At 48.7% G+C, this 17,750-nt stretch overlaps 1 protein-coding gene across 8 annotated transcripts in view; it reads right to left on the bottom strand.

Moving 5' to 3' along the window:
• ARNTL (aryl hydrocarbon receptor nuclear translocator like) overlaps window positions 1-17,750 on the bottom strand; it is a 108,178-nt gene that overhangs the window by 760 nt on the left and 89,668 nt on the right. For 4 of the 8 annotated variants that reach the window (XM_036257779.1, XM_036257781.1, XM_036257785.1 and 1 more), the window contains 8 exons: window positions 15,486-15,635; window positions 13,014-13,260; window positions 11,901-12,007; window positions 10,379-10,529; window positions 9,446-9,534; window positions 7,843-7,951; window positions 4,768-4,861; window positions 597-699 (listed from right to left, as the gene is read on the bottom strand). In XM_036257779.1, the coding sequence (XP_036113672.1) occupies window positions 597-699; window positions 4,768-4,861; window positions 7,843-7,951; window positions 9,446-9,534; window positions 10,379-10,529; window positions 11,901-12,007; window positions 13,014-13,260; window positions 15,486-15,635 (1,050 nt within the window). The remainder of the gene's footprint in view (window positions 1-596; window positions 700-4,767; window positions 4,862-7,842; window positions 7,952-9,445; window positions 9,535-10,378; window positions 10,530-11,900; window positions 12,008-13,013; window positions 13,261-15,485; window positions 15,636-17,750) is intronic. The other 4 variants (XM_036257780.1, XM_036257782.1, XM_036257784.1 and 1 more) reach the window with 2 other exon arrangements.

Raw genomic sequence — 17,750 nt, 5'->3', positions numbered from 1 at the left:
TTTTGGTACTACATTGCCATATATATATTTTTTACCTTTGGGGTTTTCAGAGGGAAGAACCAATTTTTAGAAACACAGTACTTAAAATGTAATAAAGATTAAAAGCATTTGAGTTGACTTCATTTTAATATTCTGATATAACCAATGATAAGGATGGAGTTATATAAAAAATAAGGTAGAGATTAGGAAAAAAGATATAGAAAGATAATTAAAGAACAACATGGGTGGGATGGGAGAAGGCAGATGCCTCATTTCTAAATAACTTTTAATATCTCTGAAATGCTTACTGATTATCCTTCTAGGCTTTATCTCTAAACCTTCATCGGCCTTGCCTCTGAAGAGGTTATATCCTAACATGGGAGAAAGCCTGTGTCTAGACTACTCCAGGGACAAACTTGGTTCCTCCATCAGAACTCAACTATTAAACTAGACTTTGAAGTAAAGATTTAAACAAATTTCAAACTTTTACTTTGTTCTTATTGGATTTATCTAGAACTAGCTTATATGGTACATTTACATTCACATTATTAAAACTGAATCTGTGCCAGGTGTGTTGCAGGCTCATTGTAATGGGAAAGAATAAGAAAGCCACTTACCAAGAATAGAAGAACTATCTGAATATGGATAACCTGGGTTCTCCTGAGCCTGCCCCGGTAATAGGCCACTGGAAGGAATGTCTGTAGTCCCTCCATTTAAAATCTACAAACAAAAGTGAAGTTTTCACATCACCAACAGTTTCAATCAGTATCACATGCAATGTCACCAAGAATATGAATCATGTTGAAAAGAGGAGAGTAGGAGAAAAACAGCTTCAAGTGGCTTCAGTTTCCTATTGGGTGATTTCAGACAAGAAACTGTTAAGAATGGTCACAGTAAGGGAAAAAAACCTTTCCCCAAAACTATCCTTTTCTCTTCATTAGATTCAACCCACTCAGGCAGTTTATAGGCTGAATAAAATCCCTAGAGCATCCAGTTACCTTAGATCATGCTGCTCACATGTTCCTTTAAGGCCAAGGACTAAACCTCAGTTCCCCTGCAAGGGAGTAAACCTTTTTATAGCAACAGATGTTGCCAATAATGTTGCTTCCTTTCCTGTCTGAGTCTTACAGAAAAGCATCTTGGAGAAGTATTTGGATGCTGGTGAGGAAACAACTGTGGTAGCTCCTTGGATTTCAGGTGAGGCGGTGGTTTCAGGCCTTGCCAGTAGGTGGTGTTACAACCTTATCTCTGCAGTTCAAATTTTTGCTCTAGAGACCCCTTTACACAATTTAAAAATTGAGGACGTCAAATAACTTTTGTTTATGTAGGCCATATTTATTATTTAGTGTATTTAAAGTTAAAACTAATAAAAATTTTAAATAAACATGAATAGCGTTTTAATGAAAAATATTTTCCAAAACAACAAAAAAATTAGTGGAGGTGTCATTGTTTTAACTTTTTAATAAAATCCAGTGTCTGCCTTAATAGAATTTTACTGGATTCTTATATTTGTTTCTCCATTTAGTCTGTTCAGATATGTTGTTTGATTGTAATACATGAAGGAAATCTGGCCTCCCCTAGTTACATAGTTAGAAAAGGAAGGTGCATTTTAATAGCTTTTTCAAATAATTGTGGTATTAATCTTTGGTATTACATCTAAACTCAGTAAGTGGAAGTTTCTCAAAAGGTTAGCTGCACCATGGAATCTAAAACCGTATCAATGAAATTTTCGTACATTTACATTAAAATCCATTGATATATCCATCTTAAGATGGATCTTTTTTTTTTTTTACCTTTACATAATTTTAAAATACTTTGCACTGGGTGTGCTCTCCCTCCTGGGAGCAAGCCCGCACCTTTTCCTATCCCGCTCTCCTTCCCCCTAAACTCGGAGGGACCCCACGAGACTTGCAACCAGGGGAGCAATGGCCAGTGGCAGCTCGTCCCAGGCCAACCCCCTGCGCCTGTCTCCAAGGCCCCCTTTCTCTGACTTTCCAGGGAGCTGACAGCAGCCCTGCCTAGGCGCTCCTGTTGCTGCTTCTGTCCTAAGCCCTTCCTTGTTTCACGATCCCTAGCTTTAATAAACATACTCAGAGTAAAAATCAAGACACCTTCCATGGTCATTTGGAAAATACTGGCTCACTGAATTGTTAAGATCGTCCAAATGTTGATAGATTTCATTGTACAACATCAAAATATCGCCATTGTTAATACTACCTAAGTCATCAGAAATACCTTTTAAGTTTTAGAAAGCTGTCAAACTCAAAGTAGCAGATAAAAGTTTTCCAAAAATTCTAATTTTTGCTTAAAAGATGTAATTTTATCACTGGCAACAAATACTGTCAGGTTTTCCTTGAAGTCACAGTTCACTTAATTTCTAAGAAGATATATGCTAAATACCCAAGCCCGAATAGCCACAGTTTACAACAGGAAAATAGTGTTCTGTAGAGAAAGCAGTTTGTCCAGCTCAGAACTTTCACGATCACACAAGTGCTTTATGCGTACTTCCCACTGTGGCACAGTATTAAAAAGATTTACTCAGGGGTTTTATAAAAGCAGTTATTTTTACTGCTTCATTAAGGACATTCTTAAATAAAACTTAAAAAATTTTTATTACCTTTTTTATTGCGAGTGAATGGCGGTGAAAAAAATAGTGACTACTGCTAACGCAGTTTGGTGTCACTGCCCTGATTTTTGCAAAAGCACCAGCAGTTGTACCCAACATTGCTTTTGCACTATCAGTTCCCATATCAACGTAGAAAAAAGTAATATTTTAGCATTATTACGAAGACTTCGGACCTTGCAGAACCCGAAAGGGTCTTGCTCCACTCCCCCCAAAAAGGCCATAGATGACCCTTAAGGAACTGCTACTTTGTCTGAACCTACTGCCTCTGGATGTCCAGACTCGCCTGGAAACCATGAGGCTCACTTAGCCCCCCCCCCCCCCCTCAACTGAGCCCCCACTGGAACAACTAGCTCAATGGCTCATTTTCAGACCTGCCAGCTTTGCAAGTGACGGGGAAGGGCTGGAAGCACTGTGGCTTTGGTGCACTTTACTGCTGCTGTCATTTTAACTCCATGTTGTTTAGACTGCTCTTACAAGTCTTGCTGCCAAGGACTCAGAATACATTCAGAATTTCTTCTCTCACACCCACTTTTATAAGCTCAAAGAAAAGGAACATTTTTCCCCCCATAAATGCTTTAAAAATACATGGGGCTCTTTCACCTCTGGCAGTTACTGGTGTGAAAAGAATCGGAAATCAAGAGACCTGAATGTAGTTTGCAACCGTACTTACTAAGAAATGCTGGGCTAATCATATAACACTTGGGAGCCTGGATTTTGTACTCTATAAAGTTGTCAGGATAAGATGCGAGAATATATGAAAGTTCCCTGAGTAATATTTAAGCATTATGATGGATTGATAGAGTAGTGGGATTCTTGGTAATACTAGGAAGTCAAGTGCCTAAAAGTTCAATTAAGAAGTCGAGAAGGGGAAACCAGCCTGAGACGACAGTGGGTCCAATGTGGAGGAGGGACCCAGGGGTACAGCAGGAGAATGGAGCCAAGAGCTCAGCCTGCAGCCCAGACTTCATCTAATCGGTGCTATTTTCTGTGTCATCAGCAAGGGCCAGGCCCATTCACATGTTATCTCATAGTAGGAGTTCACGTGCAAAGGTTCTGGCTGTCCCGACCTATATTAGCCCCATTATAAAGAAAACCAGGGCTTAAAAATTGTACAGGATCCCAGAGCTAGCGTATGACAGAGCCAGACTTCACACCCAGGTCTATCTTACCCTGACCATGCTCTTACCCATTAATTGGAAAACTTTTCCTTTTTTGAGGGTGGTAGCAAAGTTTCAAGCTTTTACAGAAGGTTCATACATAATAGAACTAAGCTGCCCTGGTAGAAGACACAGGAGTCCTGACCTTACCCTCTTCTCACCAGCTGGCCCTGCCCGCATTCCACCTGGCAGCACCACAGTCCTGCTGCCTGAGCCTCTGAGGAGCCCAGTTTAAAAACCCATGTCCTGCTTTTGCTACAGTTTGTGCCCTAGGAGTCCCATCTATGTAAATTACTAATACTCTTTCTGTGTCTGTCTTGGAAGATAGGGGAAGGAAAACTTTATGTCTAAAGATGCTGGCCCTTGGCTTATGCTAATGTGTAAGAACATCAGGCACTATATACAGATTTATGATTTACAAGTAACATGGGCATAGACTTGTAAACTCTGGCAAAGATGAAAGAGATGGGTGGTTTCTAAGCCTGGTCCCAGTGTAGCCTTGAGGACTGACGACTGATCAACTATGCGCATCCATGCCGTCACAGCACAGGACACCCAGGTGGCACAGCCCCAAGCACTCTGCAACCTTCCAAAGCCCTCTGGTGGTATCGCTGTTTCCAGTCCCTGCACTAGACACTAATGATATTTTCTCCCTGAAAAACTCCTGGCAGAGAACTGGATAGTTTTCTATGTGTGGTACTCACCAATCCTGCCCTCATGGGAGCTCCTGAATTGCTCCCCCAATGCAGTGGACTGATAGCCCCCCATTCCTTAGAATGATCTTTCTGCTTTCCCCCCTCACAGGGAATTACAGGATGTCAGCAAGCCACCCAGCTCGATCAGTACACTTTGTACCGAGCCTCACAATCATGCATTTACTTCAAGGAGGAAAAACATTTTAGCAACCACAATAGTGATTATATACTCTCACCCCAACATTTCAGAACTTGGGTAAGAGGTTCTCTAAATTAAGAAGGCCCTTAGCCTGAGAGCCATCAGCCTTACCTTCTTGCCTCCTGGAGAAGAGGCATCAGGCGGGGGTGTACTTGTGATGTTCAGTGGGCTGGAGCCACAGCTGGAAGGCGACGACCCTCTTATCCTGTCAGAAAAGAGAGGAGTTAGTTACACTGCCTTTCCCTTTTTTCAGTGGAGTGTGTGTGTGTGTTTTGTTGAGGGGTGGAGATAAAAAGAAGGATGAAGCTCTAGAATAGAAATCGGCAAACTTTTTCTGTAAAGGGCCAGATGGTAACTACCTTACACTATCTAGGTCCTATGCTCTTAGTCACAATCACTCAACTCTGCCATTGTAGCTTGAAAGCAGCCATAGACAATTTGTAGATGAATGGGTGTAGCTGTGTTCCAACAAAGCTTTACTTACAAAAACAGGTGAGGAACGGGATTTACCCCATAGGGGCCTGATTTAGAATGTGGACCCTGGAGTCAAGCATCTCACTGACACAGCCCTTGGATTAGAGGTTGGAATTCAGGTTGGAATTTCAAGTAAGCGGCCAGTTTTATTTCCTCACAAAATCCAGATCTCAGAGTTGGAGGGGATTTTCGAAGTTCAGTCTCTATCTTTGACACCATGAACTAGAACCCAAAGCAAATGATTTACCTTCTTCCCTGCAAACACCGTTTAGCTAACGGGCTGCCGAGGTGGCTCGGCCACCGCAGAAGGGAGCGCTGCAGTAGTATCATCCTCCAAGGCAAAGGAGGTGAAAGAGGGCCCAGGCCCCCCTCAGCTAGCACATTTCTCAGTGTCACAGTTTACGGAGGGAAAGACTTAGAACTACAAATCCACATAACCCTTGTCCGGCTGGAGGAGCTCGGGAAGTGGCCATGGCCTGGCACCGAAGCTCGAGTTTAGGGCGAGAACGGTGGCAGCTGTGTGACCACCAGGCTCCTAGCTCTGCGTTCGATGGATGCGGCTCTTGGGCCCCCAGGGATCTCTCTCCCACTGCCCAGCAGCCTTTCGGCTCTTGGCCTGTACTGCCTACTTCTGTAGATTGTGAGTGAACAAGCTTTCTCTCTCTCCTGGACCATAAGCATCTCAAAGGCAGAATACACTACATACCATGCCCTGGAAGGGCATACAGAGGCCTACTAATTGCTTACTGAAAAGTGCCGAGTGTCTCCCACCTTTCCTCCCTTACCTTTGTGAAACCAACATTTCCCCAGGTTCCCCATCTTGGAATTGCCTTTTCATTGTTTCTTGTTTCATCTTTAGTATGCAGTCCTTACATTACTCATTTCTCTTTTGGAGAGTATCATCAATGTAGGATAGGCCTCATCCCTCGGTTATCAACAGGCTCACCTTCATCTCTTCCTATTTCAGTCCAACTTCCACATGCTTATTAACACCTGGTTAGCATCCCATAATGAACGGGGCATTATAATTTTTTTCCAGTCTAAACTACTCAGCATCATTTCTTAATAACATTAGAAATTTCCCATCGTAGCTCTGTAGCTCCTTTCTATAAAGAGACTGCCCAGTAAGGTGGCCCACTTCTTGACCCCGAATATGCCACTCACATCCCACCCCAGCGTATGCCTGTCTTTTCTAGAAGGAATGCCCACCTTCTTCACCAACCCCAGCTTCAACCAAGTACAGAATCTTCCTTGCTTGCTTTCTTCAGCCCGTGCACTCTCCCCTTTTTTTCTGTTGCCATAAAAAATAGACTTGTCAAAGATCATAAGGTCCTTGAGGTAAAGGACTGTTTTATACTGTTCTTGGAGGGTCACTAGCAAAGCGCAGGGTGTGCAGCAGTGATGACCACCTGGTCACCACTGCACACGACCCCAGTCTTCCTGAAGTAGACTGAAGTCACATCCCTCGTTCCTGCTGGGCTGGAACAGAGCCCCAGGATAAGAGCCCCACTGTATCCAACTAGAGAACGAGGCCAACTTCCAATTCTCCCAAGAGAATCCAGTGGCAGCAAGAAATAGCGGTCATGTTCCCTTTTCCTATGATTATGTTCCATTGAGTTTGCATTCCTAAGGACCTGGTTACCACCCTCTCCCTTCCCCAACTTCAAATGGACTTAAAACAACTTCCCTCTCAATGACTGCTCTTCACGACTTAGACTTAGCAATTTTTGAGCTCTCTCTCTACGTCGGTTTCTGTTCCAAGACCCTTCCTGAGTTCCCTCACAATCCTAAAGCAACCCTTGTGAGACAGCTGTTGGTTCCCTTTTATGGCTTAAGCCAACGGAGACCAAGAAGCGAAGCGAAGCGAATCTCCTAAGCACAGCCAAGCACAGCAGCAGTTTTCACCTGGTGTGCCGTAAGAATTTCTAAAACATGCACACCTGACTTTGGTCAGGGGCACTGACCTCTTTTCCTTTCAACTGTCAAATTAAAAAAAAAAAAATGACAACAGCCAACACAGTAGCCATCTGGTGTGAATGAATCAAAATTAAACCTATTTTTTGTTATCAGATCGGCAAAAAATACAGGGTGTCCCCCCCAAAATGTACCCAGGGTGTCTGTAGATTCTACTACATTTTGAAAATGAAATGTATTTTAATAAACCCTGGCTTTATAATTATTCAAAGTGTATACATTTTGGGGGGACACTCTATATATTTTTGGTGTGCTGCAGAATTTTAGTGATGGGTTTCTGTGTGCGAGATGAAAAAGGGTGAAAATTGCTGAGGGAGAGGCCCAGGACTCGAACTCAGGTGAACTTCCCCTTCGCAAAGGCCTGCCCAAGGGAGCTTCTGTTAGGGGCTGAGCGGCCCGGTCTCCAGGCAGCTTCGTGACGGGAAGAGGCCAATGCTTGGCAAGGCTCAGAGCCGCCCAGGCAGCTCCCGGCTCTCCCCTGCAGCCCTGTGGTCCTCCTCCTCACTGGGAAGCTCCTCGTCACCGGTCATAGACCAAGTAATTAGAAATTATCCGACGATGTAGGATGTGTAGAAAGCAGCATACTGGCCTCTACCCAGGGATGTTTACTAGCAACTTCCCACCCAGTTGTGACAACCAAAAATGTCTCCAGACATTACAAAACCGTCCCCTGGGGTCAGGGGTGGGATGGGGGGAGGGGGGCCTGGGTTGAGGGGGCAACTGGAAAATGTTACTTGCCTGTGGATTTCCATGATTTCCTCAGCAATCATTCGACCTATTTTTCCTGCCCCAGCCCTGGTTCCCCCTGGAATCCCTGGAACAGTGGGGTGGGCCCTCTTTGGGCCACCTACAACAAGAGAATCAGAGTGAGAGGGGACAAGGTAGAGATGCTGCCATATGTTACATTAAAATCAGTTCATCCTATGATCCACTGGAAGTTCAACCTTAGGGTTGTGCCTTGAGGGACGCGAAAGCCATAGCTTGGCAGGACAAGGCTCAAGTTTCCTTCCAGGTCCAGAGGCCAGGGTGTCGATATGAAGGCCCCTCAAGCGCTCAGCATACACTTACTGAACACCACTGTGCGGCAGAGACAAGGCAGCGTCCCTGCCCCCGAGGAGCTCACAGTATAACGGGCGACAGACGAGATACACAATGGCTGGAGCAAAGTGGGGTACATTTGACAGGTAAGCATGAGACCCTCAACTCAGCCAAGCCAGGTGCAGCTTTCTGGAAGATTTCAACTTTGAGCCAAGTCTTGAGACAGGAGTAAAAATTAGCTTGGCAGAGAGGTAAGGAAGGAGGGGGAAGTATTCGAGGCATAGCAACCAACATGTGCAAGAGCACTGAGGCAGGACAAAATTTGGGAGACTACTCCAAGAAACTGAAGCAGTAATAGGTGAGATGGGAGAGGCGGGTACCAGTCAGATCATGAAGGGCCTTGGATGGCGCACTACAGATCTGGACAGACCCGCAAAGGGATCAAGACACCAAAGGACTTTACACAGAAAGGGCAGCGACTCGGATTTGGTCATCAGAAAGTCCACTGCGTGGACACTAACTGTAGTGCGGATGGGGGCAGGGAGGGTGAGACTGGGCTTGGGCAGTTACCTCCAATAACCCAGGCAGCCGGTGGACAGGGTCAAACAGCAACAGTGGTGGTGCAGAGGTTTGGACAGAAGGACAGATTTCGTGTTTAGGGGGATGGGAGAGAGGCAGATGTGTCTGGCCTAACCAACCAGATGGGGTGTGCGGAGTGTCAGTTTGGATGTGCTGGATGTCTGGTGCCTTTGCGACTCCGGGTGGTTCTTCCCAGGAGGCGGTTGGAGAGACAGATCTGGAGCCTGCGAGAGCCTGGATGGAGGAGTCACCCGTGGGGAGAGGTGGGGACACAGTCATGTGAGCAGAGGCGGTCCCACAGAGGACGCGTAGGCACAGAGAGCAGGGGCCGAGGCCAGCCCTGGGAGGGAGCCCCCAGGTATGGCACCCCCAGTGCTGACAGACCCTTCTCCCAGCACAGGAGCCAGTGACAGTCATCAAAGAGCACGTCATGTCACAGCCAGTGGGCAACAGGAAGGGAGGAAAAGCACAAGAGGAGCAGGCGTTTGTTATTTCGAGAGCTTCCAGGAGCCAGCAGCCTCGGGAGAGACAGAATCGAGTTCCTGGTATTCCAGGCTCAACAGAGAAAGTGAGGAGACTGCGTACTTAGTGCTTATCCCTGAGAGGCCTCCCTTGTTCCACAGAATATGGTTGGGGGCTGGGGACCCCGGATACTTGGGGGAGAGTCTTTTGGTCACAAGCAGCTTCTCGCGGGCAAGCCCGATGCCCCTCAGTGCATAGTTACCTTCTCCAGAGGGCAGCATGCTGTCCATGCTGTGGGGGGACGCTGTGAGCTGTGGGAAGGTTGGGTCCCCGCCTTCCAGGACGCTGGCTCTGTGAACATCCCAGCAATAAGGAAACGTGAGTCAGGCCTGCTCAGAACCGTGCACCTTTCACCTTGGCCAAGGTGCCCGGTGTCCACTCTGGACCTGGACAGGCCAGAAAATGAAGTGTCTGTCTGAGTGGCTCAGAAGGTCTCTCGCTGTGTGATAACACGATGGACAGCATCCTGGCCTTGGCCTCCCTGCCTGGCTGGGCCTTCCTAGTCCATGTGGGACGCAGACCAGCAGAGGCGGGGACGGCAGCAGGGCCGGCCTCCTGCCAGCCTGCAGGGCACCAGCCCGACCCCTCACTCAGCTCTCACCACAGGTGGGAGTCTGGACACCAGGGGAAAGGAGATGTGGGGAGTAGGCCCGGCCAACGCAAAGGTCTTTCCCTTCCTGCTCACCTAGCAGGTGGCAGCTTTGGAGCCGGCACTCCAGCTGCCCATGCTCAAGCCACCAGCCTAGTGGGCATGGACAGCCGCCCACCATTAGCCAAGGCCAGTTTGAGCTGCTGCCTGTACAAGCCTTTCATGGGCTGCCAACCCTCCCTCCAGAGTACCAGTGGACGCCGGGGTGCAGGGCTTGCAGAACTCAAAGGTTGGCTGCTGTATATGGAAGGAAATGTTGCCGCTCCTGGAGCCGTTCCCCAGGCCGGGGCCTGCGTGGTATGAGTACTGAAACTTGTCCTTTGTTAACAACCCCGGACTGTTTGGCTTCTGCCAAACCTGAGGCTTCGTGGGATATTAGCAAAGTGGCGTGTGATGTGGCTGCTGCCTGTACCCCTTGCCCAGGTAAGGAGCCCAGGGCATTCCATTTGGAAGCGAAGGAACTTCTGATACAGGAAAAACACTTACAAAACAACTGTGTTGGTTGAGACGATGTATTCTACTTCCTTGGTCCAAGGGTTCATGAAACTGAACCATCGACTCCGCAGTGTGATGAAAGAACCATCTTTGATTTTAAACTTATAGCAGTTAGTTGTAATCTTTTCTCTCGTCTGTAAAACTGGAAATGCAAAGAAACCATGAACATTGTTGTTTCCTGGGATCAGGGTATTCAACTCCCCAAGTGCTAAGTGCATCAGGCTCCGAGCCGCCCCTCCCTCTCCAATAAGCCACGGGAGCTGGCCCCTCGGAGGGCAGGTCACTTCTGAGGGCTCATTCAGAGCCTTTCCATTCCACCGCGCATGAAACGAAGGCGGCAGGAGACGCCCGGCTGCATGTCATCCAGCTGGACTCAGTCTGGGGTGGGCACCCGCTAACGAGAAGGCGCGAGGGGACTGTTCTGCCCCATCACAAAGCCGGAGGCAGGCCTGCACTCTCAGGCGCCTGCGTCCAAGGAGTCCCGCGCCTGTTCAAACCTATTCTTTTATGTAACAAACAGCTAACGAGCAGCCTTCTTGGGCCAGGCCTGGAGACAGGAGACAGGCTGACACCTGCCCTCAGGAGAGGAATGAGAGGCGGCTATGCAGAGGACACTGGGGCCTTGAGGGGTGAATACAAGTTTGCCAGGAGGAGGGGGAGAGGGACGCAGCAGTGTGGCTGGGGTGGGGCCGGTGAGATGGTCAAGGGGCTGCAGCACAGGCCTCTGCAGGCAAGGATGGGGGTGAGAGGAGGTAGGATGGGGGTGAGAGGAGGTAGGTCGGGGCCAGGAGGTAAAGGGTCTCCAATGCCTATTGAAGGCACCTGGCTTTGAGTGTCAAAGCAAGTTTTAAGCAGGAATGTGACATTATCAGGCTCGATCTACCAGAACAGAGGTGGGTTAGCTATGGAAGACAAAAGATGGACTGGGGCAGAAGGGGGCAGGGGGGCCTTTTGGGAGGCTCACAACCATCAGGTGGGCACAAGGGCCGGAACTAGGACAGTGCAGGTAGCAAGAAGGGTGCTCTTGGGGCATTCGCGTGTGAGGTGAATGAACCGGTCTGGTGGGCGATGACGTGAAGGAAGGCGTCAATACGGGTTTCTGAGGAGGCCCCAGAGGAGCCTGTGCCATTAACCAACAGGAAAATACAGGCAGCGATGCAGGATTTTATGGAAAAGAGAATCAGAGCTCTTTGGGCTGTACCAAAATCAAATTAAAATTTAATTTCAATTGATTACATCTTTATGGGTCCAGGCACATCCATCCCCCAAATAAGAGATGCCCTGGAGAAATGAGCCTGGCCCACGCGCAGGCACGGCAGGCAGCCAGGGCTGGTTATCTGTGAGGGGATGAACAGGGCCGGGGCCGCCCCCCGTCCTGCCTGCTGTCCTGGCCTGGAGACTCCTGGGCCGCTGACTCCCACCGCACCGGGGCAGGTTTCTCCGGGAGACCGTGTGGGCTGGTCTAGAAGCAGGGGGACACTGTCAACAAGTCCCTTTGCACAGCCCAGCTTACCTTGCCTGTGACATTCTGCGAGGTGGCCTATGTCATCTTGGTGAAAATATTCATAACATGATGTGCCTAGAAGTTCCTGTGGTAAATATGCCAAAATAGCTGTTGCCCTAGAAGGGAATATTAAAAAAAAAAAAAAAAGCCATTCAGAAAATGGCATCTCTGTGGTGGATGAACCCTAACCCTGCTGCAGCCAATGAGAACAAGGTCAAAGCTGGATGGATTTTCAGAGGGTTTTACATTGTGAAGATTTTATGTATACTTATGTATATAAATAAATACCATATATACATACATACTTATATACATACATACATACACATATATACATATGTATATATGTGCAGAGCTTCTCCACTTTACTGCCTAGTTCTTCTCAGGATAACCACACACCAAGGCTCCAGCAGCAGGAGCCAGAAGGACCTTGGAAAATGGATGTCTTCTTTTCCAGCATTTAGTGACTTTCCAGTAGCTCAAAAAATGATTAGGCCAAGAATATTCTTCAAGGGCAGCAGAGAGCAGCGGGAAACCCGGGGCCTCTGGGTGCCTGGCCAGGTCTACTACCAACTAGTGTGACTCCTGGAGAAGCAGTCCAGGTGGGCCTCAGGTCCTCCATCGTTAGAAGTGAGGCCGGACCAGGTCAGTGTCGCCCGACAGAGCTTTCTGTGACCATGGGAATGTTCCGTATCTGTGCCATGAGCACACGTGACTACTGAGGACTTGAAATGTGGCCAGAGTGCCTGAAGAATTGAGTGTTAATTGATTAAATTAAACCTTGACTAGCCATATGGAATTACCCATGGCCTCAGGACCAGATGCCCTTTCCAAGTGCTCTGTTCCAGAATTCCAGTCATTCCGCATATGCTGTGCCTGCTGTTTCTCTCTTGGCCACGGGCATCGAACCACCCCACTTAACCATCTCTACATGCCAAAGAATGAGAGAAAGATCTCTGTACATATAGTGATATTCTTATGGATCTCATTTTTTATCAGCAATCCCCATCACGTCCTTCCCTCTCTGTTCTTAGGAAAGCCAGCTGGTTGCTCAGTTGTCTTTGCTTTACTTAGGGTAGAAAAGTTCCCGTTACTGTTCAGGAGGAACATGCAGACGCTTACCTCTGGTCTACAAAAACAAACTTCCCATCTATTGCGTGCCGAGAAACATACTCCATGGATTTCACCCTGATGTCCCCGTTCACCGGCTGCGGAACCACGTGAGAATGCAGTCGTCCTATCGCGACGAGGCAGCTGAGATTACAGCCCTCGTTGTCCGGTTCGTTGTCTTCGTCCAGCCCCATCTTTGTGGGCGGCCAGCTTTTCAAATAGCCTGTGCTGTGGATTGTGCAGAAGCTTTTTCGATCTGCTAGAAAGCAAAGTCCACGGTTAGTGCCCGCTGGCTTTGGGGTGTGGAGGCATGGGCAGCCTGTGGTGGGCTGGGATGTCGGCAGGAGTCAAAAAATTAAAACCGAGGCCTTACTCTCTAAAAGTGAGCATCCAGCCCTGGCCGGTTTGGCTCAGCAGCTGGAGCGTCGGCCTGTGGTCCAGAGAGACCCGGGTTCGGTTCCCGCTAAGGGCACGTACCTCAGTTGCAGTTTGTCCCCGGCCCTGGTCGGTTGTGCGGGTGGCAGCCACTCGATGTGTTCCTTTCACATCGATGTTTCTCTCTCTCTCTCTGTTCCTCTCTCTCCCTCCCACTCTACCTGAACAAAAAATGGAAAAATGTCCTCGGGTGAGGATAAAAAAAAATAAAATAAAATAAAAGTGAGCATCCAGTGAGATAGGGAGACGGAAAACAACTAGCACCCAGTCACGTGTGTTTCAAAGAGCTGGTTAATTAAACCAAGGGAGGGGTACCTGAGTCTACCTGGGGAAAGGAAGGCTGCCCAGAAACACAATGTAGGAATTCGATCAAGAAGGATGAGCACTAGCGAAGGGCCGAGGGTGTGAAGAGGCGAGGACACACACGGCACAGACGCACATCCTGGACGAGAACCAGTGGAGCTCTGTGCAGTTCCGTGACAGGGAGGGGTTGGGGGTGGAGCTGGAAAGGCAGATGGGGGCCTTGGATTCCTTGCAACAGTTGGTTTAGTCTCTTCTAATAGGACATAAGAGCTTCCAAGGGTGTTTAAGTGGGGACGCAGCACAGTCCAGTCAGGGTTTGGAGGCCCTAGAAGCAGAGGGACAGGTAAACGGAAGCGAGGACAATCACAGCGAGCTGAGGACTGCACCCTGGCGGTGCCGTGAGGAGGCGGCAGGGGAGGACACGGGATGGACTTCTGAGAATTCCTGGGATTCGGTGTGAATATCCAAATATTTGGCATGAAAGAAAGCCAATGAAGACGACCCCAATTTTTTTAGATTGAGTGGTTGCTGGAACGGTCCTTGGACTCAGGAAAGAAAGTTATGTGCTAGGGAGAGGAAGACAGGATTTCACTTTGGGACATATGGAGTGTGGAGCACCTTGGATTTCAACAATAAAATCCTTACGGAGTGCTTGTCAAGGGTTGGTCGGGTCTGTGCGAGTTACTGGGCACTGTGGAAAACAAAGCCTGTGAGGCATTAAACTTTTCTTCAAGAGCACTGGGAAACACCCAAGGGTTTTAAGCAGGGAACTGATAAAAAGATTTGCTTTAAAAAAGATCTTTCTGGCTGCTGTGTGGAGAGATAGAAAGTGTGAGGAGCCTGCTTTACAAAGCCCGGGGCAGAGCCGAGTGTGGCCTGGGTCTAGTGATCGCGGTAGACATGGAGGTGGATTCACATTTCAGATCCCTTCTGCAGAAGGAACTCACTGTGTCAGGGCTTCGTGACTGGGGCTGGGGGGTGAAAGTGGGGTGAGGGTGCTCACAGGCTTCTAGTAAGTACCACTAGATGGATGGCAGCTTACATGTTGGCTTAGTCTTTGTTACCGTGTTTGAGATGCCCTTGAGGGCCCTAACTAAGCAGGTAGATTTACTAAGTAGTTAATTTATGGATCTCTGGAGTTCAAGAGAGAAGTTTGGGCTAGAAATATAAACTTGGAAGTTATTGCATAGAAACGGCATTGAAAGCTAAGGGAGCTGACGATGTCACCTATGGCTCGAGAAGAGAGGGAAAAGAGGAGGCCACCCAGGACAGAAGAGGAGCTGGCGACAGAGGCCAAGACGAGAGCCTGCAGGGACCGAGGACGGGGAGACCAGGAGAGGGTGGTTTCTTGGAATCCTAGGAAGAGAACACTTCAAGGTGGAAGGAACATGAAAAGTGACCACTTCATGTAGCATGAAGGCCATTGGTGAATTTAGCAAGAGTAATTTTGATGGACTGGTGGGTTGCTCAAGAGGCAGTGAGAGTTGTGGATGAGAAGATTCTTTCCCAAACAACTACAACAAGCAGAATGAAACAGTGGAAGGCTTCCCATGACTCTGCCACCATGACAGCACATTGGGGCTGTCACTGTCCTGTAGGGCAGGTGGGGGGATGGCAGGGTCCTGGCTGCAGTCTGGGCCCTGCCGCTGGGCAGCTGGGGCACGCTGAGCCCACACCTCTGAGCGCTCCCGTGTAGAAAGCAAGCCGCACCTGAGAGAGGGTTTTACAGAACTGTGAAAGGCTTACCCTTTTTCTTGGAGCAGGTGGAGGGGAAATCCTTGTCTTCAACCTTTACTGAAGGCCTGTTACACTTCATCCTACAGAAGAAAGAACGTCGTGCTCCAGAACATAAACGAGATGGCCCAGGGGTTATATCTGTTTTAACTGGAAGTCCAGCTGCAAATCAATACACAAAATGTGATAAACTGAGAGTAGTGTTGTCTGTCAGGAGGGGGAGTGTGACCTTGAAGAAAGCCTTTTCCTTCCTGCCTCCCTGTTTTATAACGACAGGAGAATGACATTTCTCCTCAGGTTAGACCTTACAAGATGCGCTATGGACAGGTGTGTTGTCTGGGCGTGTTTCTAGGTCACGTGGAATGCAGCCACCGCAGGATGCACTGGGTGCTCTGGGGACAAGAAGAAGTACAGCACAGGGTTCCTGTCTAGCAGGAGCTCACGGCAGAGCAGGGGAATGGAAGTTCAGCACGAAAATATTAGTAAGACAAGGTGATGTATGACTCGTGCCAAGCGAATGGCAGAGACAACCTGTGCAGGGTGGGCAGGATTTGGATCCTAAATGGAAAGGATGAAGCAGAACAGCCTTCAGTTCTCAGCCCAGGCTGCTGGGCCCCACTGAGATCTGGACTGTCCCGTTCAGCAGCCACCAGCCCGGTGCAGCTGTGGCACACCTGAAACAGGTGTTCCGGAGGAGCGCGCTGTGTGGACCCACACAGCCCTTCAGAGCCGTGGTGCAAAAACAGGTAAGAGATCTCACTGTGGATTTATTGAATTAAATAAAATATAGCAGTAAAACTAGTTTTACGTTTATTTTTACTATTTTTACTGTGGCTGCCGGAAAATTTTAGATTACAAACGGGGCCCCTATTTGAGGTCTGCATTGTGTTTCCGTAGGACTGTGCCCTGTTAAACCAGCTGAGTTAGAGACTGTGGAGGGGAGCATGACTGCGATCCTGACACAAACGCCGGCTACTTGTCGCTGCAGAAGCTGGTGCTGCAGATCACGCCTGGGGGTGACGTGTGCCCCACTGCCCCCTCGGGAGCAGCCCGCAGGGCAAAGGCTGTTGCCCTGGGCTCCTCCTGGGTCTCACCCCTGCAACCTGCCTCCAGAATGCCAACCCGAGCCCGTCCCACCGGGCTCAGAGCCCTCTGCTGTGTCCTCACGGACAGAAGGGTCTTCACCTTCCCGCCCGTCCTCCCCGCTGCATGTCCTGTTCCAGGGGCATCAAGCAGGCGCACGGGGGTGTCACACCTCTGCGCCACCCACAGATCACGTCCTCGGCTCCTTTCCTCTCGTCCTCTCCTCACCTGGCAAGCATTAATTCATCTTTGCAAACCCACCTCCGCTGTCACCTGCTCGGTGATGCCTGTCCCGGCGCCCACATGAGAATGAATCATCTGCTCTCTATGCCTGGCACTATTTCTATGGCTGCACCTATTATGCAGGGAGCTGTCTGACTCCTTGTCTCCGTGACTGGATGGTAAGAGCCTTAAAGGCAGGGACCAAACACCATTCTTTTTCTCCTGAGGTCACTAAAACGTTGCAAGGGCCAGACTGTAAAGGACAAGTACCCAAAACTGCACTGTACTTTTAGGACAAAGAGGAGTGCCTTAATGAAAGGATGGTTTCAAGGAGATTCTGCTGGTGGTATTTCCCTCCAGGAATTAAAATGGGGAGCTTGGAAGCAGGACACTAGTTAGGCCATGACTGCCCTGGGCCAAGGTGAATGCCAACACTGAGATTGTGCTTAGATGTACCAGGAACTGTCTGTCCCATGTGCTTTAAGTAGATTAACATGTTTAATCCTCACAAGAACTCAATGAAATAGGTACTGTTTTGCATATAAGGAAGCTGAGGCACAGAGAGGTTAAGTGACTTGCTAAAGGTCACACAGCTGGTCCATGGTGGAGCCAGGACGGGAGCCCGGCAATCTGACTCCAGAGCCCACACTCTTAAGCGCTGTGGTGCGCAGCCTCGCCACAGGGCTCAGGAGAAGGGACCCACAGGGGCCTCACATGGGAGGCACGGGAGAGGAGGCAGGACCAGGAAGCTGGGGACAATGTGAACAGTGGTTCTACTGCTGCAAGGAGGAAGCCTGGAAGGACAGCCAATCCGACAAGGAACCACTTTAGTCAAAGAAACGTCTTATCTACATTTTAAGTTTTCTTACTTTTGTGAGTTTATGTGTGTGCAACTCAGAAAAACAGAGATTTTGGCGGGGGGGAGGACAGGGAAACAAACCAAACTGGTATGAGACCTTTAAACTTAAAGGC

Source organism: Molossus molossus, unplaced genomic scaffold, assembly GCF_014108415.1.
Source record: "Molossus molossus isolate mMolMol1 unplaced genomic scaffold, mMolMol1.p scaffold_m16_p_13, whole genome shotgun sequence".
NCBI lineage: Eukaryota > Metazoa > Chordata > Mammalia > Chiroptera > Molossidae > Molossus > Molossus molossus.
The sequence above is the reverse complement of the archived record's forward strand: the minus strand, read 5'-3'. Positions and strand labels throughout refer to the sequence as shown.